The 24,313-nt window shown below is 43.6% G+C and overlaps 1 protein-coding gene across 1 annotated transcript in view; it reads right to left on the reverse strand.

Annotated features, from left to right (window-relative positions):
- The window catches only part of ttc27 (tetratricopeptide repeat domain 27), a 58,203-nt gene extending 34,107 nt beyond the window's left edge, over positions 1–24,096 (reverse strand). Inside the window, exons 1-9 of the mRNA XM_066696650.1 lie at positions 23,805–24,096; positions 21,039–21,216; positions 20,354–20,483; positions 19,949–20,089; positions 18,258–18,360; positions 12,162–12,326; positions 10,959–11,092; positions 8,196–8,308; positions 4,458–4,524 (exon numbers count right to left, since the gene is read on the reverse strand). Coding sequence (XP_066552747.1) covers positions 4,458–4,524; positions 8,196–8,308; positions 10,959–11,092; positions 12,162–12,326; positions 18,258–18,360; positions 19,949–20,089; positions 20,354–20,483; positions 21,039–21,216; positions 23,805–23,895 — 1,122 coding nt within the window. The 5' untranslated portion in view covers positions 23,896–24,096. The remainder of the gene's footprint in view (positions 1–4,457; positions 4,525–8,195; positions 8,309–10,958; positions 11,093–12,161; positions 12,327–18,257; positions 18,361–19,948; positions 20,090–20,353; positions 20,484–21,038; positions 21,217–23,804) is intronic.
- Positions 24,097–24,313: the final 217 nt, after the last annotated feature.

Genomic DNA, 24,313 nt, shown 5'->3' on the forward strand with positions numbered 1-24,313 from the left:
GTTCCCGGGAATATGCTGGCTCAGCTGCAATATCGTTTACCATCTCCCCGTCTCCACACAAAGTTCATCTACAAACGCCGTCTCTCATGAATTATGATTCTCCCCTGCGTTATGGACCACTGATCGGGTTATTCTTGGACTCCCACAGCCCTATAAAAGAGGATGTACAACCCCACGTTTAAATATGAAACAGTATTAACTACATAACTGGCATAAACATAAAAGAGTCAAACGCTACAAGAAAGTCATTGTTTCAGTCCCATGCGGGTTCGTGCTGAACGGATCGCCGCCGACACGCATGACAAGAGCCAGCATTGCACAATCTCATCACGTTTATTTCTAAAGGCACGGTTTTGCCAGGTTTATCATTTGCACCACCATTCGGGTTACATTTCATTTTGTTTTGGATGTTCGTCAAAATACTTCCTTTGTCTTTTCACATGGTGGTTTTCTTTTCCACATTTCAGGCTAGCTCGATGATTATTCCTGGGATTGTAATATTCAGGAATCTGATTAGCATCTTCATCTGTACTCCTACTGAGCAACTATCTAATAACTGGCCAACACGAGAGGCCTGGCCATTTCATATCTCGATCTCACGATGGCACAAGTGCTCAACGGGGAGAAATACAGCACAGATGATTTGATTTGGTTATCAGGAACAAAATCCTAGAATCGTCCTCCATAAGAAGCAGAGATAAATGGGGGACAGAACTCAACGCACTGGAGATGCGCCTGCGACATGAAAGCGTAGGAAGCCAGTTAAATATTCTGCTCTGATACATCACAGACTGCTCTGGGGGCACATCTGAACAGAGTGGAAAAAAAACACTGCAGTTTTCTGTAGAGCAATCCACTTACTTAAAAATAGCTCTTAAAAAATCTAATTATAAAAAAGAACAAAAAAAAAAAGTTAGACAAAAACAGACTGCCCACCACCCAACTCAAAATCAAATTGCTCAAGGACAAGGAGACGACTAAACGTGCGAGACAAGAGTAACAGGAAACAAATGTTTACTTTGCAGATCCTTTGAAAAAGCTGCGATTATTTTTCCACAGGGACCGAACATTATACTTTATACTCAAAGTTTCACCGAAGCTATGCCATATTAGGTCAACCCCACACTGTAAATCAGGTTCATTAACTTCCCTCTCGTATTGCCAGGGCTATTCCTCAGTGCCCACTATCTCTGTCATGATTATCTTATTACCCAGAAGACAAAAAACACATCCTGAAGCCTAAACTTATTCTATTGCCTGGCAGACTATTTTCCCCGATGTCAAAAATGAGCCCGATATTGCAAGCAGCCTAAAATAAATGTGAAAATAAACGTGCATATGATTTTCTAAACATCGACGAAGGTTATTACACAGTCACTTGCACCGGGGAGAGAGAACATTCCAGGTGGTTTTTCCACAAGCAATCCACTCCACTTTCCTGCTTTAAAACACTCCCACTCTCACTGCGATCACTTCTCGAGCAGCTGTCACTTCTGACGCGATCAATTTAGACTATTGCATCCAGCCACCGCCGGCTGCTGGCACGGTGTAGTCTACTGTAATCCCGTCAGTCAGCACAAGTGTGCAGGGGGTTCTCCCCAAACCTCACCAAGCCCAGAGGAGGAAATTAACACATTAACTGGAGAAGACCATCCCAAGCCAAAGTCATTTCAGTGCCAAGATATTTTGGAAGATCCGTCCGCAAAAGACAAAAGGCTGGAATGGTCTCTTCAGATTTTATTTGGCTTGTACCTTTATTTCAAAATACAACAGGTTACATTTACAACTCAAATTCTCTCGGGTACAAGACACTGCGTTCTAAAAAGTGTTGTAGTTTCAACGGTCCATTATAGTCCATCAATGAAACATGCACAAGAGTATCCAATGGTTCTCGAAAATGAATTCAATACAATATATTAATGTGGAGTCAGATTATATGCCAAGAAGTGTCTTACACAAATAGTAATGAAAATACTTAATGTAAACACAATTTCTATTCACACCAGGTCCGTCTTGCATTCAGCCTAACCCTCCAAACTCATTAAACCCTCTGATCTGTATCTAGGCACAGCAAGAGAGACTTGGGGCCTGATACAGATCTCTCCACAGTGGTAGACCTCTGTTCGGAAAGATTGCATTTGCATTTTGTAATAAAGATATTACCGGAGCTTTTCAATTCAGGCCTTGAACACAGCGTGCTTTTTCAGGCCAGCACAGCCAGTGTATTTTGTAATTAATGCAAATGAAATCAGTAACAAACTGCAGGAGAAAACAGGGTCATAAATTGAGAAAACGGGCAAAGCACGAGAACAGACTTGTAAATTATCACGAATATCGGTATGGAAAACATAATTCATCTCGTTACAGATCTTACAGCTTGTTAAAAAAACGTACTAGTTCAATCAAAGGTATTAAAAGAGAAAGGGCTTTGGAAAATGGCCATCTTGTGTACAATACGTATATATCCTCAGGGAGTGTGATTTATTTTGGGGTGAAATGTCATGAATTATGAACATCCCTGTAGCTGACGTATCCACAGAAATCCTTGCTCGCTTGGTCGGTTAAACTAATATATGTAATGGCCAATATTTATTACAAACTACGAGACGGATTATGATCATTCAACCCACTGCTTTAAAATACAGGATGCAGCATTGTGATTTGATTTCAAATTTAATAAAACGAATTGGCGATGCACACAAAAATAAATGGAATGATAACGCAAATGGGATACTATGCAATTTAACTGTGAGAGGATTGCTGGTAAGATGAAGAACAAAGATAGGAATTGAGCACTTGTGTAAAGGAGATGTTAAGATAGTTGGCCTTTGAATGTGGTAAGCACCAGTAAGGAAGAGTACAAAAAATATAAGAAAGGCATCACAGACCATGAAAACCTGTCAGGACTAACACTTTTTCCACCTTCATCCCTGTTAGCAGACATACAACATTAATGTAGCATTAAATTCCCAACCTAAACCCGATGACTGTTCAATCACATGACTCCAACCACTCCACCAATCACAGTGCAGTACAGTGTCTTCCCTCATCGAGGGCCACAAGAGCCGGCCGAGCTTCAGCTCTTGGTGCTCATTAGCACTCATTAGGTCTGTTTCCCCTGTGATAAAGCATGCCAGACTTCCCCAAAGAACTGGGTTTATTAAAGTACAAGCGAAGTCCCGAAATATCATCATCTGCGGTGCCTCAGCTTCGGTGCTAATGCTCTGCCAAGAGAGTTCCCGATCTGAACGAGGGAACATTACTTCAGGTTAATCCGCATACTTATTCACAATGGGCACACGCACGCAATACTTGCCCATGATTGATTCATTTTAGGTTTAATGTAATTTAAAAGACATATGGGTCTGTTAATGCATGATTTCCCTTTATTACAGACTACAATTTTGAAGTTTAGCTCGGTTATTCATGACAATGGTTCTGCTTTTCAGCTATACGAGACTGCAGGGTGATTTTTCATTCTGCTTTTTCTATTTTTAAAGCGTTTTTCCCCCACTTTTTTTTTTTAATCAACACCGAAAGCAGCTGACGTAAGTGGAAGAGATGGCCATCGTGTTACCAAGAGTGTAATCTCCCTGAAACGGTTACCCTCTCTCTTTGCTACCACATCCTGTAATTTCCTATTACATTGATTTTCAGCTTTCCATTAGACTATATGCAACCCAATCCAGATAAAGATACATCTTGACACAGGCCAAAACAGCTGAAAATACAAGGCCCCTTATTGAAATGAAGCAGAGCTATAACAGACGTTTAGTGTCATGGAGATGAGTTTAGATTACATTGTTTTAAACTACAAAGTGTATTTGTACTAGCAAGCTTTTTTCTGTCAGTTAGCTTGAAACCAAATGCTTGAAATAATTTACTCATTTGTAAAGGTCTGACTACTAAAAGACCTTGTGATTCAGCATTGAACTTTGTTTGCCTTACAATCACACACAGTAAAACAGAAGGGGTGAAGACACAAACACTGCAGACGTCACACAAATGCACCCTGTATATAGATTATGACAGGAGCCAGGATCATTTTGGATCACAAGTAAAATTAAGAAGGAAAATGAAAAGACGGAGGTAAAGTTACATTGACACCAGCATCCTCCCGGTATGCAGCTCTTGGTACCTAAAGCCATTCTCACTTTATCTCATTTATTGACACTGTGGCACAATAAAGAACAAATGCCACCAGAAGTGAGGAGAGAGAAAAAGCTAAAATACAGTCACCTCCATTTCATATTCTGAGACGACTCTGAGCTTCTGCATTTTTCAGATTCCAATAATTCTGGGAGCCACAGCTCAAACCCGGTGGAGCAACTTAATATAAAAACAGTCGTGCCATTAAAATGATGGATTGGTCACAGTTCAGTATTAACGGGGAAATCTCCAGCCAGAACAGACATAAGCCACGAAAAGGAGGATTTATAAAAGGACAAGCTACTTACTGATGTGAAGGCGAGGATCTCTTCCTCAGTCAGCTTGTGAATTGGATTGTTCTTCTGGAAATCCGTACTGTGAACACAGAGCACGTGTGTCAGTCTGCACAGCTATTTTCTCGTGACCTTTTACAACAGTCTTCACATATCCATTTAATAACACTACATCTATAATACGGCTAACACAGGTACCTACACTGATCCGATCCCATGACGCTATCAAGTTAAGTGATCTACGGTGATAGGTACGTTTCTCTATTGATTAATACACAGCCTGGGTCTATCATTATAATCACAGATGCAGTGAGAGTGTGCTTCACATTATACAGAGTCATTCGAGCAAGATGAGAAAGCGATTTTATTGCCCATACTTCACAAATTGTATCAATCTCGTGCTGCTGGTAAAGCAATTGATTTAAGTGAAATAGATTTTGCATTTGTCTTCAATGAAGAGCCCTAAATGAGCCACCCAATCCTTCGGTCACCGAGAAGCTATTGCACTACGAACAATGATGGCAAATAAAAGGCACTCTTTCAAGAAGCCCTTCACCTGACATCTGTGTGCATTTATTCAACAAACCTAATGCAAACTTTCCACTTAGAAGAGATTTTCAACAACAACGGCACTGCCAAGACCTGATGTCATTGCAGCATTCGAACACAAGATAAAATCAGACAGATCTTAGATGTGTAGCTGGTAGAAAAATGAATGAACTGCACAGTTAACAATTTGGTGGCCTGTCTGAACTATATAAACTACAAATACTTACAGAATTACTTATCAAAGAGACTGAGAGCAAACGACAAAGATCAGCTCAATTTAAAACTGGGGACAGGAGGGTTTATTAATAAATCATTGATGCTTAAGATAAAATGTCACTAGACAAAGTGTCAATGTAGTATAACTGCTGTGTGTAACACCACCTGGATGATGGATGGATGGACATCTTCACATTAACATTAGTTTGGCCTTTAAACGCGCTCCACATCCCAAACCTCTATTAAACTATCCGGTAAACATGCCAAAGCTATTTAAGCAAAAAAACACATACAAGAGAGTGCAGTAGCTTTATATTTATTAGGATTCTTCCCCCCTCTACACGCTTTAAAACAATTCTTAGCGATTCCGGCTAGGTTTGGGGGAAACGACTACTGTTTTCAGGTGGAGCTGTAGCTTTGGCCAGCTGCCACGAGTCCACCGGCCCGCTCTTTTCCAGGAACGTGTTAAAACTAGCTGGGAACCGGGGCATGCGTTCTGGAAAGGAGAGTAGGAAAACGGGCTTCCCTGAACAGACCGCAACTCCTGAAAATGGAGATTTATAACATCATAAAGCAAAACGCAGTCTCCGAACACGCTCTCTGGGCCACCGAAATGCTCAAAATGCTAATACCTGAGGTGCGTTCCACATCGTGAGTGAAAATCCTGACGGACACATTGGGATCCTCTGGAAGCACACCTCACTGCACCAAGTAGCTTTTCGCCAAGAGCCTATCAAATATTCCCATTTTGAGAAAAATCAAAATCGGCCCATCATGCCTTTAAAACACTCTGCTTATCCGGTTTGTCATCTTCATTCAGGAAAACGTTGTGCCTGATCAGTCTGCTTACCTTTCAAAGCAGATTCCTATATGTACATATACAAATCACTCTTCACAACTTGATGATTGTGTGAAATTGTGCGAGAGGAGGCCAGCTGAGAATGTGCCAGTCAGGAACGAGAGGTTTGTCTAGGAGAAATGCTACAAAAAGCACCTCAAGCTCTACTTTCAGGAGAATTCATTTTTCCTGTTAATAAAGATGCATTTTTTCATACGTGTGGAAAAAATGCAGGTCTTTATGCCCACTATGAATAGAAAATTAAACAAATCAAGATCTTCCCCCCCTACTGAATAATGCATATATATCTTCCGGAGCTTACAGGCACCAAGCAGAGGAACGCCGAGCCGCCAGTTCCCCATGGGACCGCAGTCATCCATTTCAAGTGATCAGTCAATTCAATTATATCACAGCTAGCATAATTATGTTTGCTAATTATTCCACACATGCAATTTGTCCTTTACAGCAGCAAGACGAGATGACAAGTTTAACTGCTGGTCTCCATACGCAGGAGAAAGGAGCCCAATTAAAACACACCACCGGAGCCTGCGACAGCAACTACAGAGAACGGGACTCGTCGTACGCGATCATGTGAAAAGGTATAACTGACTACATCCAGTTCTGGCAACGCGCCACTCTTCAGGACAGGAATATTGAACCACGATGCCTCTGAAACACTTAATATCCTCCTGCAGGTGACCTCCGTTTACAGAACTGTTCTAATGTTACTAAACTTTTCCATTTCGGCGGTGGGAGGAATTGTGTTACCAGCTAATGATCCATCGATGTAACGTGGCTCCTGACAGTATCAGCCAGTCCCAGAGAGGACCACGCTGACGTATGTGACATTTAAACACATCCACGCACAGCACAGCCAGATATATAAACAGTTTTACCAAGTACAACAACAAAATAAGACAAAATAAACTGATTACACAATGCAGTAATACATAAACAAATGATTATTCATTGATTTAATTGCAGCATTTCAGGAGTAACTGTAGATTCACCCTTTTATCTGTCCCTCGTGTGCGATTCTTATGAAAAGCAGAAAAGGCCCCCACGCACAATGAGCCGCACAGATGGAAAGAGGATAAAAACCGCCCTGTGTCGGCCCACCGCAGTCCGAGACAGAAACCCTCACGGAGCGATGTAATGGGAGCAGACCGTCGAACATGCAGAGGTTGCGGTGCACGACCACCCAAACTGCAAGCGGCTTAAACACAACGGGAATGAGCACGAGGCGGAGGATTTCTTACAGAGTTTGTGTGGGCCCATTATGTGATGATTCTCACTATGAAAACTGGTCTAAACAAGAAAATGGGACTAAATGATACATCTATTCTAGGCATCCCCAGTTACTTAAGGATACAACCAATTTATTCAAGAGAAACACAGGGCTTCGCAGAAAATAAAAGGGGAAAGAACTAATGATGCTGGAATGGTGAAGACAGTGACAGAAGTGACGACCATGACAACAATAATAATAAGTCTTGCCAATAAAAATACTTAGCCCTACTGCTCGGGGGCGGGGAGAAAAAACAAAAAAAAAAGTTGTCGGTTTTAATTTATCTGTTCTCATGCTGGATGGGATATTCCAAACGACTGCAAAAACCATCCTCGTAAAGCGCCTGGCTGCAGCCCTGACGACGAGGCTTAAAAAATGAATCTGTTACTCGCGCAGGAACCAGACTCTAAAAACAGTTTATAATAAACTCCCCGAGCCAGCAATCCCCAGACGTGTACAGACGCCGTCTTTCCAGCGAGCGCAGAGGTAAATGGGACACGCTTCGACTCTGCCGACTATTTATCAACGGCCCTCTGACACCGACGGCTGGGAATCTTTCAAACCTACCTACAATTACATTTTTGGACTTTTTTTTTTTTTTTTTTAATTCAAACCCCCACCACCCACCCCCAAGAGCATCCCTCTCCATCGCGGCGTGGGTACGGACTTGATCAGGCGACCCGGCGCTCGCATCTCCGCTGTGAACTGGAGCTTTACGGCAACCGTGGTGAACAAGCCAACGAGAAAAGCCAATTTTGTAAGCGGTTCCATTCCAGCAGGCCGGTGTGATTGGACCCAGTTTCCCAGGGAGGTACGGGTTTCGGAAAGGGGAGCGTAGGGGAGGGGGTCACGGTCGTCTTACCAAACGCCAAGAATGACAGCCTGCTCCTCCGCACAGAGCTCCGGCAGCTGATACCGACCGGGCTCTGCCAAGTGAATCTTGTCCAGCACCGTATCGTCGCTCAGATCGTGGTCCTGTGGGCGGGAACAAAAACCAGTCAGTCTGACAGCACGCCAACGCCGCCACGCGCCAGCGCTCCCATCAGCTCGTACCTTCTTACACGACTGAAATGTGTCCGAGCTCTTTGTCTTCTTTCCAAGTGGAATATTTCAGCAGAACAATTAAAGATTTCCAAAGACTGACTGTACTGTGTAAACCAAAGCATAACCGTGATGACATTTAACTGCTCATAACTATAGACAAAGACGACCTCTGCGTTTTTCGGACTCATTAACATGATGAAATACCCGGCAGTTCGTCGACTTCTTGGGAGGAATGTTGCTATAAACATAAACAGGACGAGAACAGTCTAATTTTGTTTTCTCAATTTACAGAGACATTGTCAGTGTACGTATGCCAAATAGAAGGGCGTCTAGACCACAGTTCGAGACTGCCATCGTCATCGCTGGATGGGAAACGAATGTTAGAGGAAAAAATACTCCATCTGAGGAGAATACTGTATTGCTGAGAGCAAGAACTCAAATATACACTAGACTGCAACTCACACATGAGAAGAGAGATCCCGGAGAAGATAAATCGACGCATAGCAGGTCACACCTAGTTTATAACCACCCTTTTATTTTTCCTCTTTTCTTTTTTTAACATAAGTAAAAAACAGATTCAGGTCTTAACATGCACAGAGCCCTGCCTGTCTCCGAGTTTGTTGAAATCCCTCATTCTCTAAAGAATTGAGAAATGCTGTGCATGAAATATTACTGTAAAAACAGCCCTGATGAAACAGACAAATAACCAACGACGGCTTCCTTGGCCCACATCTGGAAATTACGTCTCTTCTGCAACACCTCATATTACATCTTTTGCAACTTCATCAGCATTACATCGGGGATATAAAGAGGTCTGCCTATTTGTAGGTTTTCTTCATTGTCACAGACAGGATTCACTTAATCTTTCAGACGAGAGCGGCTCAAAGCCATTTGATGTTATTGTCTCGAAGTACAGCCTGCCTTTAACCTCAAACTTTTGACCTAAAATTGTCTGTATACTTATTAAATCAGAAGCAGAACTGAAGCATTATGGAGCAGTACTGTATACAACACAAACCCAAAGGCATTAGGCAGCGAGTGCGCAAGTTGGAGTCTTGCATGGGTCCAGTCAACACTGCAACATCTGCACTGCTGTGACCTTGTGGACGACCCTCAGAAACAACAGGAAGGGTCGTTATCAATGAAACCATGTTTACCACGTCCACCTAAAGTGTCAAGGCCAGGGAAATCAGATGTTTTGAGAACCAAATGTCTCTGTCTGCTACAGACTTCAAGACACAGAAAGAAGAGCAAACACACACAATTAATTTGGATAAGTTCAATATAGTCGCTGATCTACCAATATGAGGAATTCTCATGGCCCATAACCAGAGGTCTTAAATAAACCTTCCAAATTGTGCGTTTTCATGAGGGGCTTTACTAATTGCAAATGAGTCCTGTCTGTACACTGAAACTTATTTTTAGACATGCATTTCGTACAACTTATTAGCAGTCTTGAGGTGTAAGTCTAAAAAGCCTTCAATTTCCACACAGAAAGGTATAGTGAGCTCTCCTGTGACAATATACATCTCTGCTCATCTGCCTTTACAAGCTTTACATAACTGAGGTGAGAATTAATTGTCAGACTATTCAAGGTTGCCTTTGAAGAGTGATGGCTGAGATAAAGGTGCTCGTCTTCTCCCCGTCTCTGTACCCCTCGCTGGAGACCCTCTCTCTGCAGCAGGGCCACGTGTCACTGTGGTCCATGTTTCAATGTCACACCAAGTCTGATCGGTCCATTTAACTCACAGCAAACGCTCAAATTCAAATCGCTTGGGTCTGGAAAAGATCTATTGGTTTACTTTTCTTTTTTACCCCCCAATATCCACCTTTAATGAGGTCTGTGCCCATGACTGTGAATATAGAAGTAGATAGATTAGGCATCAATCCCTGCCACCATTTTCTGCTGTCTGATGGGACCAGTGGAAGTGTGTGCATTGATACTCATCAGGGCTCTATCCACGAATCAGAGCCTCCCCCCCCCGGGGAACCCGAGCCCCAGTCGTCAACTGCAGAACTAATTTCCCACCTGTCAGCCGCACAGCAAGGCAGCGGAGAAGAAAGCACACGTTTACAGCCCCCGACAGCTCCGGCCCCGGTTGCGCCCGTCAGTCTCAACCCAGGCTACGACTCCGTCGGGCTTTGCCTCTATTTATTTTTGGAGGATCTTTCCGCGTCTGGCATTCGTAAAAGGCCGTTACGTCGGCGAGCGAAGCGGTGAATTCTATAGGTTCTACAGATGTTGCCTATAAAACCTCACACGCGCGAGGTGAGGGCAGGGGGTGAGGCACGGACAGCACAGACGGGCCAAATTCCACGGAAGGGGTTGCACGGCAGACCGAACGGACAAAGCGAAGCAGGGCACGACCCCCCGGCACGATCAACAGAGGGAACCACAAAGCGAGAAAAAGCCCAAACCATTGACACTGCACTGCAAGGCTTTCAGTGACACTATTTCATGTCCCAGGCCTAAGAAGATAAGATCGCCCCCTGGTAGGAACATGAGCCATCTCTCGAATTTGCCCCCTTCCCCGTGGGGTCAGCAGGTGCTGGGCAGGTGAGCAGGGACACTGCGGATTACCTTGGGCAGCCCCTCCCGCGGAGTCGGTGCCGGGGTGGGTCCGCTCTCCAAGAGGTCGTCCTCCTTTCGCTGCACGTCGAGGATCAGCTGAGGCAAGTAATTTTCCTGAAACCGTGTGCGCTTCCCCAGGGCACCTAGGAGAAATCAAGACACATCGCTTATTTATTTATGAGCTGTCACGGGCTGGCGAGGGTTCACAAGCCACTGGAAAATTCTTGGTGTGCCGTCAAGTGTGCAAAACTCTCGAGCCGTCCTCCAAGCATTATAATAAATTATCGTCTCAAACAAAAATGCTGTACTTTTACTTCACATCTCGGCTCAAGTGCACTGTACAGTGAAGACTGTGACTTAAAGAAAAGGTACACTCGCCAATATCAGAGTAAGATTATTTTATTTATTTAAGGTTTTATTTCTTATAATAACAACTTCATCCTAAGGCTTTGTATATGTGATAATATATAGATTTTACCAGTATTTATCAACACTTACAAATGTAAATGCCACCATTGCTTTCTTTGATGACAACATACAATATAAAGTTAAATTAAAATGGTAAATGGTCTTCATAATTAGCCACTTTGGCACAGTGGGAACAAGTCCCATGGTGCACCACTGTTTTAAGGCTCAAGAGCCTGGCAGATCATACGATTAAACTGAAAACGCAACCAGAAGATGACCTGCAAAATGTTCTGTACATTGCAACTCTTTCTGAAGACAGTTTGATCAATATTCATCTTTTTGCCATGAGCTGTCCAAGAAAAACCTGGACCCGTGGCTTCTCCGAGAGCTTTCGCAGTATCGGCCTTGCTGTCCAGTGCATAACAACTCTGAGGAAAATGAGTCATCGCAGGGTTGTGCCACACAATTAATAATGTATATACTGAAGTTATAATAAACAGGGTACGGCAGCTTTATGACGCACATTCATGCTGTGAAACAGACTGGGACACGCTGGACTTTGAGAGCCCCTAAGACTCTTTAAATTCCAGAGTAACACTGTCACTTTAGACATCTATATCCCATGCACCTGCTGGAAGTCAGGGAGATTAAACATTCAACACGAGTCTGAAGTTGTAACAGAGGTGTGCACTTGAAGAGTCTAGCAAAGTAAGACTCTGTTTCATGTCATACTTCCTCACATTCAGAACAGAAATAATACCCAAGCACTGTGCATGTCAACAGCTCTTGACACAATAATAATACCTGTCACGTTAATCTCCAGTTTGGACAGCTCTCGTGCTTGATCGAAGTGCTCCTTGGCTTTCTTATAGTCGTAGTACGTCAGGGAGGTATAGCCAGACTCCAGGTGGAACTGGATGACCAAGGGGCGATAACTGTCCATGGTGAAGAAGACTTCTGTTTTCAGCACTAGAAAATGATGAGAAGAAGTCAGATGTTTCTCAGTTTTATTACACAAGGACTTAGATGATTTCATTCTTCTAAACCTTAGCTATAAAAGGTAACAACGTAGTTTCTTTGGCTCTAAACAGAGCGGTAAATGTGTTGCAAAGTGCAAGGGATGAGATTTGGCGTTCTCGCGCATCACCTGCAGTTTATTACTTGTTGTGCTTTATTGTGATATTATTAGTTGCAGCCCATGAAAAGCATCTTGCCCATATCCAGTCCAAACTAGTTCATAAGCAAACACCGCTCGCTGCGTGTATAATTTATAACGTGCCATATGGTGGTGGAGAACACAGCTTTTACAGCCCGGCCAAGTCTGTCGTTACATTCACTCAAGCGGTGTCTCTTTCATCAGAATGATTTTATGGATGAAATCTCTTTCCCGAGTCCCGGTTTTAGTGACAGGAGGGAAAAAAATTACAGTTTTAAACCAACAAGCATCAGCTTCAAATACTCTTTCTCTCCTGTCAGACTGTGAAATCACTGGCACTTAAATGCTCAGCAAGCTCGACTGGAACGTGAAATTAGGTCACATGTTCAGGCGGAGTAAAAGGTTTATCAAACCGTTTAAAAAAAAATAAAAAAAACGAAATGAAAAAGATTCATTCCTTTCACAGTCATTTGTGAACGAAACCTATGCAGTAACTTATACTACCAACTGTCACTCTGATGCGAGAGGAAATAAAAGTGAAAAATATTCTTTAGCGTTCCATCCCTGTACTATGGGATGAGTACAAATAAACACAAAAAACAGAGATTTCAACTAGGGTAAAGAAAAACATACATCAGATTGACCCTGCAACAATTAGACTGGTTAGCATTCAATTCAAATCACCCGAAGAGATGATCAGTATAAAGCCAGTCAGATGTGTTCTGCTGGCTGCCCGTTTCATTTAAACTACGTAACTGCTGGGGATGATATAATAAAGCACTAACAAGAAACACGTGAAAGTGATTTTAACATAAAAAAAAAAGTTATGTAAAAACCATTGGTAATTTATTTCTGAATCTAGACGCTTTAAAAAAAAAAAAAAGCAACACTGTGCAAAGATGAATATCTGCAATGCATTTTAATAACCATATGACGAATCGAAGGTTGTCTTCCAAAACTACTCTCTCACACAATAAAAGGGGCTCAATTTGTTTTACAAGCCACTAATTTTAATATTCTTCCTTTACTCGTTTTATTGGCACACACCCAGAACCTCACAGTACTCCAAATCTGACGAGGGGAAGAAAAAAATAAAAAATTGTATTGTGTTTAATAACATCCAGCTAAGGTAGCAGAATAAATCACCTCCTGCAATCACAGAGAAGCAGGATCTTGGGAAGCCACTCTCTAACATGTCAACAGGCGCTTGATGAGCTACATATGGCGGCCAGTGTGTGGACAGAAACTAAACGAAAGGGCCTTCACTCCGGCACCAAGCGCCGGCTTTCCACCGCCGGCGTCTCTCGCGGCATTGGGACTCCCAGACACTTTCCACACTTCGTCTCCCCTCCGTGTAAGGAGTTGTTTATGAGGAGAGCAGTGGGATTTACAAGACGGGAACGCCAGGACAAGATGCGAGTCCATATGAAATAATTTGAGCAGCCTGTCACTGCTACACCTCCACAGTTTTCCTCCTTGAAGCACACAGTGTATCTGTGGCTCTGTGTGTAGACCAATATTCATAGGAACTGGAGAGAAAGTGTTACATAAAACAAAGCCTCTACAGACACACACACACACACACACAGCCTTTTCATAGTACATTCACTTTCTATCTTGGGTGGGTGTGTGTAAGTCTACTACATTACAATCTTGCTATATTGCCTCCTTTAAGAAAACAGAGACGGTCCATCAGCGAACAGCTGACGTCAGCACCCGGCCATGTTCTCCGTTCAACCAGATGGCGGGCAAAAAGCCCTTCAGTCTACACTCACATGCAACGTCCTTCTTAAATGTCAAAAAACCTTTTGGCATCCCTTCCTCTCGAACAGAAAGCATCGGCCGTGGATGTGCGCTTCATACAGAACAAGCCCTAATGGTGTCTCCTGACGTCACCAAGGCCCCGGCCAGCTTGTCAAGCTACAAATCAAGCAGCAATAACCGGCTGCGGCGGCTCTGTGGAGACACCTGGGAGGGGAGGGGAGGGACGGGGCTTTTTAACAACTAGTAAACGCTGGAGATGGAGGGCGACGCAAGAAGCGACAGGACCAGGTGAAAGACGCTAATGTTCAATTCGTGTGTGTCGGCTGAAGCAACTAATTGATATGAGGGGTAGATCTAAACCAAGGAAGGAATTTTGCCAATCCATTTTTCATCCTCACAGTGCATTTATAACGCTAGTCTGTGCGCATATTAGAGCACATTGTCATGTCTCGTCAATACTTTATTCAATACATGACACATGATGTTGTGGTTAATTTTGTTGCCTCCTCCCCCCAGAGAAAATACAGCTGGAAATGCTATCTTGACACACACTGCACTTCTTACTGCTGTTTAGAGGCAAGCATAAAAAATACATCAGGGATAAAGCTGTGAAACGAGAGCAGCGCTGTCTCTTTCGGGGTTGAGCGACTCAGTCTTGCACACATCCACTCCCCGAGCTCTCTGTGGACACGGGGACTGTTATTCTTGGCCGATGCTCTGGGCTACTTCAAGAGAAGGTGTTTCTAGAAAATGTGAGTTTTAAAATATAGTCTCATTAGGAAGGGAGAGTTAATTGTTGTTGCGTTTAGTCGTTTTATACTAATTTAGAATAGTTATACACCTCCCCCCTCTGCCTTAAATAGATCGTAAACAGCCCTAGGTGCTCAACTCGGCCGTCATTCCTCCCTTGGTCTCCGAGGACACCTGCTCGGCAGAGACGCCAACACATTGTTCTCGAATGTTGTCGTTTTTTCTAAATGCCACAGCAAAACAAAGCCAACACTGAATTCCCCATAAACAAGACCATTAGCACATAAGCCCGACCACAACGAGACCTCACTGCCACTGAGTCACCAGGATCCCTTGAAGACAAGCATAAATAACATAGCCGGGAGCCGGGAGCCGAGGAGGTCGGTTTACAGCTCCAGCATCCAGATTACAGGAAGGGAAACAAAGAAAATGTATAAAGTATATAAGTATAAAGTAGCCTGTGTGTGTGTGTGTGTGTGTGTGTGTGTGTGTGTATAAATAAAAAAAAAATGCAGACACCGGTGAATGAAATTTATTTACATTGAAAATGTAAATTAAAATGACACGGCTTCATTTTAGTCCAAAAAAATGATTGATGGGAGGTTCACCTCCAGTGAGTGCAGGATAAATGTGAACAGCTTCACTCCAGAAATAATTAAAAAAGCTGCCACAAACTCCTGGCCAAGTCAGCTCTCTAAACTGGATCCCAGTTCTTGATGCTTAGAGGTGCTCAAAATACTCCAAGTGGAAAATAAAGGTTTGGATCAAACCTGCCAACTTAAATACAAGCTTATGAGGGATTCTGTTATAGAAAATATCTGGATTTTTAAGTTTAAATGCAACAAAATCAACATTTACCTGACCTTTTTCTCCAGTTGCCTCGCAAGTGAAAGTTGAGAATTGACATTTCAATTAGTGATCGATAGTAACCCGCTCACAGAGGTTTTCAATTGGAGAAAAATGAGGAATGTCAACATTCTTCTCCTCTGACCAACCTTTAAATATCAAGTCTAGCTCCACCTATTTGGGTTATTCCCTAATTAAAAATAAAGTTTCTCTGACCCGTGTAGGAGAGACCTATTCAAATCTCTCTCCACTATCCAGTCCGTGCTTCATTACTGTGAAACGCTGGCGAGATGCAGAATATCACTCAACTGATTGTTATACAGACATAAAGATCTGACACAGATGTTGAGGTCTGTTATAAGCGCGATGTCAAACTGAAACGCTGTATAGATAGAAGATGTGATTTGCCAGGGATTCATGTTGAACAACTCAACTTTTACACGATAGAATAAAATTACAATGTAGACTGAAGCATAACGGAACTGAAGACACACACCACAGTAAATTAGTCATTGTTACAACCTTAATAGGCTAGAAATTGAGAAGATAGCCCAGCTAATTGCAATCATTAAAGACATGATGCAAAAAAAACACTATTAGGACAAGAAAACCTCCTGACTGAATACTTTGTTTAGATGAATAGGAAGTGCACCTTTCAACATTATTATTAATTATATTTCAGAAGTACCAAGATTAACGACCTTACAAATTAGGGAAAAAATTAAATCAACAATTTGTGTTATGTAAATTTATACAACAACCATACGTTTATCTTGCATAATATACATTTTTTCAGTTAAACTACCAATTTCCACAAGGGAAGATCAGATTTTTTGAATTTATTTTTTTAGAAACACCTGATTAATTGTATGTATTATTTCCCTTAAGTGACAAATGCGTTTTTCCCACCGGGTCCTTGCCACTGCTGTGAATTGTAATCTTAATAAAAGGCCGGCGGGGTTGTGTGGGGGGGCAAGAGCAAGACCAATGTTTTCATCACAGGATCCGATTCCACATTAAGGCTGAGACACAGATGCTGGATTGCCGCTCAGAGTAACTTACATTTATCTTGCACCGTGGCAGCGAAACATATTGTTAATAGAGCATAAAGCGCACAGAGAGAGAATGGAACTGTTATCTCAGATAAAGCTACACTGTTCACCTTTTAAAGCAGTCACTGTATGGTGCTATACTCCACAGAGCGGGACAATAAGAGTGTGTTCATCTTGATGATACACTTTGTTGGGAAAATACATGAACGTTCCAACGCAATGCCCGCTGTGTGGGGAGAGCACAATTCCGTAGCATATCTATGGACAGGCAGGTATTTCACAGCTGAAAAGACTATGCTTACAAATGAATTCTCATTAAATTTTACTTCAGAGCTGTCAAATAAACAAATGCACCAATTTTAAAATGCTTATCCTGGTTCTTAGAGCACCAGCTCCAATTTAAAATGCAATAAACGGTATTAAAGGCTGTGCAGAACCAGGAACAAAGCAATTACAGGTGCATCTATCCTCCAAAACATCACGACAGGACAGCCCCACCGCCCGCTGTTTGAAAGCATGGGAAGCGGACGAAGGCTTGGCACAAACCGCTGGCACCCCCCCCACCCCGACCCCCGTCTCTCCGGGAGGTCCCATGTACAGAACACAGCTGTCAACCCACGAGAGCGCTCATCGAGAACACACTGAGCTCTCATCCTCCAGGAATGCCTGGGCACAGTCAATTAGCCATTACATCACCACATTTGCAAGGACACGGTGCTTAATTAGGAAGTGGAACAGCTGGCTGACTTCACCACCAACTTGTCTTTACACACCAGTGAAAAGGACGTCCAACGCACTAACAGGGACGGCGAATGTCACCTATAAAACATCTATACTGACAATTTCCTTCATGCACAGGAGACAGTGTGGATATTGGTCTGCTTAAGTTTTTAATTTCTTTTTTCTTTTAAATTTTAATTAAAAGCCAGAGGAATTAATTTACCATTAGTTTAACACAATTTTAATAACAATAGATGCCTCATTTCAAAAGTAAATGCCACTATAGTGTTTGATCTTCCCTAACTGGACTCCTTGCTTGCATTAGAAAATCAGGACCCCTGCTGGTGGGGACAGAAACACCACCCTCATCGGCATAAAGAAAGATCCTGGTTTCAGCGTAACACTTGATTCTGCTGTATCTTGCACTGAAGAGATCTGATCTTTAAAATACCATGTTAATTTAATAACCCACGGAGGCAAGCCCTCCTCCCGGCAGCATCACATTAACAAGAACACTGGATGCCCAATCATTTACCTTCTTATAGAAATATTTTTTTCCGCCCAAATCAATAAGAAACCGGAGCGAGGGGCGTACAGCAGGGCGAGTCCTACCTTTCTGCATGCTGTCCTGCGCCTCGTGCAGGAGCCGGGGCGAGCGCTCCTCCAGCAGCTGCTGGTGCAGGGCGACACATCGCAGAGTCCACCAGGGCAGCAGCTGCGGAGGCACAAGACACAGGTCGGCACAAACCCCCAGAGCGCCTGACACGGCGAGCCCTTCCCTCTCCCAATACAGGGGGTCTAGCGGCCGAGTAACACAAAGTGGCACTCCAGATAACAGCCTGAAGACATCCTGAGGTTTCTTCGTTTTAAAAGCTACAGGTCTGAATCAACCAAAGCAAAAAAGTATTATTTCATAAGGGAATACGGCATCTGTACAGTGATCAGTTTCTGCCACTATAAGGTCGATCCAACTCTCATCAGGACCGAAGTTCAGGCTCATACTGTGCGTTTCTTGAAACACGTACATTGTGACAACTGCTAATCATCCTGGCTAAGGGCATCCCCCCCAAAAAAAATCACTCGTACGTATTTTTAAAACAAGTAAAAGGGTAATTAATGAGCAAGGCACAAACCTCACAAAAAAGTGTTTGCTTATAATTAGTTTTATTTATTATTATTTCTAAATCAAGGATGATACTGGAGTGCTGGTTGGTCCTATAATATAATATAATATAATACATTATAATAAGGCACACACAGGTTTACCCTTCAGGTTTGCTGTTCGCTGTCCTCCAGAAATGAGCCTATTATTAATTCGACAGGCCGCATTTACATATTCAGACTATAATGGGCAAGTCCTTTATGCTGTTGAAAGCAAGTCATCTCCCAGTAAACTTGCTGGAACAAAACTATACTAATGAATCCCCCAACCCGCCAATGTAAATAGGCTATTTGCAGTTTCAATCATTTTAATAATTAAAAGAAAAATTACCTAACCAAAAAACACATTAGCTGCAACATCCTCTCCTTTTGTTAATTGACCGTACCGAGAAAATTACGGCGGTTACACAAAGCAAGAACTGAAATACGGGGTTACAGAAAAGTCACTCCCTGACTATAAAATATTTCTGTTTTTCTGGAAACGAGATTGTGCCGAATGAACCTGAATAGAAAACATGATTAATTACGGCTTGCTTGTTTTATTACACCACGATCTTTCACAACCGAATTAATCTCCGTGATGTATGCTCGTGCTCAAATCTAGCGGGGGGTGGGGGGGAAAGGAGCGATTTATTGGTTTAGCTGTGAATTGGAGTGACATTATTACATACGTCTCTCATTTACCATCGCATATTGTCCACTTAGTGACAGGCGATGGAAAGTCTGGAACAAAAATGCTTTTTCAGCGTTATTTTTCCGTTCAGGTATCCGCCAAGGTTTCCTCACTTTAACAGCTCGGAGCAGGAATAATTTAAACAAGCCGGTGCTCTCTCACAGACGGGGCACAGGCAGGGCTAGACGAGGGGTTTGAGGGAAAAAGTACAAAAATAAAACTAAGAAAAACACACCGAAAATCACTGCCGATTCGGCTTCCTTCACTTAAAAAATAAAAAAAATTGTCTTTGCTGTAACCCGGTTTAAAAGCAACATTATAATATGGCATAAACATTATAATTTGATTAGGGCTTTAGGATGGGGGTTACATTTATCCAAACAGCTTACAGGAGAAAGAGTACGGCCAAGAAAACCTGAAAATCATACTGAAGTCGAAAGAAAATGGGGGAACAAATGTATTCACACACCTGAAAGCTTTCCAGTTTGGAGCTGCAGTTGACCAGCAGCACTCGGGCTACCAGGAGCAGGAATGGATTGGAGACCAGGCCGTACACAGACTCCCCGTCCAGAACCAGGCAGGCCAGCACAGCGGCATCGAGCTCGTGGGGCTGAGGGAAGAACGAAGCCCACAGAAATAACCCACCGCACTGTCACTGGGGTTTAAACATTTAAGATTAACAGATAAACAGTGGAACTGTAGCAAGGGCGAAGGTCATCTCCACCATCTGTCCAACACTGCTCCAACTCAACTGAACTTCGTATTTTTCCTTTCTAACAAGGGCAGATTTAATGTCTCTAAGGGGCAACTCCCATTGTAAACGTATCACCCGTAACAAAAGTTCCCCTACACCCTGTCCCAGGACGACACGCACCTCAGAGAAACGCTGCAGCAAAGCCGGGGGCAGGACGTCCTGGGTCCCGATGTGAACAGGTGGGCCAGTCCAGTTACTCTGGGCGAAGAGCTGCAGACAGGCCACCGCCAGCACAAACAGCACCGTCTCCCTGTGAAAGACCGTCACAGTACCATCACCAAATGCTCACTTTGACAGACACGCTTCGGTATGCGTATACGCTAAATGGAAAGACGGCGGAGCTCAGCAGTCTGACTTCCACCAGTTCCCATGTTCTCCCGCTCCATACATCAGATCACTGGTGGAGTCACGGAGGCCTACAAGACGCAGCTCCCCCTTCCCCCGGTTCCCCTCTGAGCAATTAAGCAGTGTTACATGGCCCCATTTAAATGTAAATGCGCCTGCAAAGTCATTTTAAATGTGTGTATTATGCTAAACAAGAACACAGGAGAGAATTACATGTGAAGCGGTGCCTCCGAAAAATGCATAATTCATCGGAGCGTTCCGTCTGCCTCAGGAAGCTCGGCACGCACCGCCGTCGTTACAGTTGCAATAACCAGCGTCCTGGATGTTCACAGATTCTGCTCGTACGCCGAGTGGCAGCAACGGCGATTCAGATCTCACAGGTATGAACACTATACTTCCAGTGGCACTGCTAGGATAGCAGACTAATCTAGAGACAACAGTTAGGCCTGTAACGCTGTACCTCTCGGCTTTGTCCTCCTCCGTGGAGTTGCTCAGATAAGCCAGGACCATGTTCTCCAGGAAGACATCGATGTTCTCGTCCGCCACCCCCCCGGCACTCAGGACGGCCAGGACCACCGGACTGCATAACACCGCCTGGAACTCTCCTTCGAGCAGAGACTGCAGCAAAGGGCCGCTTTCTGCAACACACAGAAAAAAACACAGCTGTAACGGCAATTGAGAAAATGCTGTTTTTTATTTCAACAGAAACCCAAGGTGCTGCCCCGCCGTGCCAGCTGTGCGAGGTGCCGGCCGAGGGGCTGCCTGGGACCCTGCGCCCTCTGTGGTCAAACAAAACAATGTGCATTAACCTTGCCTGCCTCCCCGAGTCATTACAGATTGGACAAGGTGATATACACTGCCCCAGTAAAAGCTCGCACCCGGGAAACACAGGCAAACGGCAGATGGTGGCGTCTCTTCAGCAGGCATCTTGAAATTGTGCTCTACCTCTTGTCAAGCCAGGTTGTAACATCATTAGACAACAGACGGTATTGGGTTTTAAACACAATAATAACAACCCCACAGGCAACACAAATATCAGCATTATTGAAAAAGTGGGTTAGCGAAGATCAGCTGGTCTCTCCTTGCGCTGCTGTAATTGCACCCCATCTTCATATTCTACATTTCCGTGCTCCTCTCAGTCATTAAGGCGGGGAGGACTGGAGGCCGGCGAGGGGAAAGGAGGAGGTTTAATAGCGGAGGGAGAGCAACATCCCTGAAGGAACGGTTGTGTTAAATGAAGTTAAAAATACAACAGCTCTGCCACCGCTAATAACACTCGATATTAGGTCATTCATAATGAGCGCATAATATTAAAGATCTTAATTACAAACAGTGTGCAGTTTGGAACTTAATTGTCAAGGAGAATTGTCCCAGTGAAGAGAAGTACTTCAAAAGTGATACGTGGGAGGCATTCGTTTGTGGGCGAGAGGGATTTGAGGAGGTCATAACACTGCACTCTTTACTGGCCTGCAGATGTGTAAAGATATTTCAGGTCTAATCAAATATTAATAAAAGAGCCAACCAATGAACATGAGAGGAAATCAGATGCTTTTGGTCAAACCCAAGCCTCTTTTTAATCCAAGACAAACAGTGCTTATACATATGAGAATGTTTATTGAACATCAAACATTGTGAAGCACGGAGACAGATCTGTCTTGCACTGCGTCTCTTTCATCCCTGGTGCCCATGGTAGGGATTCCAAAAATATACCCACATATTGAAGGCAAAATAGCTTCTCTGCCAAGAAGCTCAAGCCTGGTCAGAGAGACTTCCAGCACAGTGACATCCTGAATCACACATTCAATTTCACGATGATCCAATGGTTAACCCAAAACTGTGGACCATCGGAGAACATGTCTAGGTTCCACGTGGAGATCTCCACGTTATGGAGTTTAATACATGGACCAGATGCAATCTGCCCCCACCTCACGAACTGTCTGCAATGAGAAGCACAAACATTACTCCGTCTTGCGCATCTTCCAGTGGATCCAGGTTCTCACACTATTGTTGTGTTGCTTTATCTCCCGTCCAGAGAGGACTGGACTGGTCACCTGTCCTAACTAAAGTGACTTGTGTATGTGTGTATGCATTTTTTCTGTGAAAGATGAAGCCCCAGCTTTTTTTGAAAAATTCCACTTTTTCAAATCCCTTTTCTGCCAAATCCCCCATTTTCAAACTCCAATTATTTCGCCATTGACATAAAGGATCTACTGCCATTGGAATGAAACTGAGAAAGGAAACTGGAATTGACCCCAGCCCTGATCCCTGTAGATATTCAACTGATCCATGCGAAGTATTGCAGTAAATCCGTTCATTCTGGGGATGCTCAATATACATGCTCTGCTAGGAATAACCTGCAATCCTGCCGAGAAGGATGGAGCCACACAATTTGTTAGTCATGGTGTCTTGCAGAAGCAAATGGGGGATCACAAATAATCACCTTCCCTTGCACTGTGCTTCTTCTAATATATATAGAATTTCACTTATTTAAATGTGAAATAGCACTTAGTTAAATAAAGTCCCCCTGTTATAATACAAATAGGAGGACTGAGAGCTCACAGCCCTGCAACTTATATTATTAAAGGTGTCGAGTCCCCATGCTTTCAATAATGCCTCGTTTCTACCAATAAATCGGTCAGTTTTTCCCATTACTAGATATCTGTATGCATACCAAGCCATGCCTATTAACTGGGCTCACATCTGAATGAAAGATCACAATACTGATGTACTCCAGTTTGAGGGGGGAAATAATAGATCATCAAAACGCAATCAGGGGGGCAATAACAATTGTCATGTTTTATTAGCTCACAGAAATCCAAATTCTCCCAATCATAGCGGTATTAAAAGAGGTCATATTTAAGCAAGCAAAGAAAAATGCTCTTCCCACCGAGTCCAGGCCACCGGGCGAGGGAGCACAGCCCGTCCGAGCCACAATGCGCCTGTACTGGACTTCACATGGCTGGAAAAAACGGCTCACATAATCGTAACACTTCCTACGAGAAGCCTGCAATGCTGAGATTGGCAGGAGTGCGAATAATGATTGCGTGCAATTACATAACATTTTCACATATAATCCACACCGCTACCGTGTGGATCATTCAAAACCAAGTCCCGCATCCTCCGCTAGAGTATGTAGGCAGGGTATAAGCCTCGGCACAGCTAATAAAAGACGTGGTGGTGTGTGATGCTGTCTGTGCGCATATGATGAAGGTGCCCTGTCACCCACCTGGAGCACTCAACACGTCCTGCTTCCACCCCGGGGCTTCGCTTTCTGTCAGAAACCCCCTCAGCACCGGCACCTCCACGTCCCGCACCATCTCTCTGGAAAGTGCCGTACCTCCCTGGCCGGCTGTCTGGTTTTTCTGTTCAGGCTGGCAGAGAGATGCAATTGTTAATGTCTCCCGGGTTCCCCTGCGCTGGCTGTCTGCCTCTCGGTCGCACCGCCGCTCTGTTTATTTTCGCCCATGTGCCGCGGACAGCGTCAGTGAGCGGCCATGACAGTGTCGCGGTGCACTGTGGGAGTGGAGCTCGGTGCGGCTGGCCGCTTAAGGGACCGTGTGTGATTTCACAGACGTTTTCAGAGACGTTTTCAGACAGCGTGTGTTGGTCACTCTCGCCCATGCATTCAAAATCGCTATATTGGTCTTGTGTTTTATGCTCATTTATAGTGCTTTATTTATGCAACCAAGCTACAAACCAAAGTCGTTGTTGACTACTTCTCCGGCTTTACAATCT

The sequence above is a fragment of the Amia ocellicauda genome, chromosome 23 (assembly GCF_036373705.1).
Source record: "Amia ocellicauda isolate fAmiCal2 chromosome 23, fAmiCal2.hap1, whole genome shotgun sequence".
Lineage (NCBI taxonomy): Eukaryota > Metazoa > Chordata > Actinopteri > Amiiformes > Amiidae > Amia > Amia ocellicauda.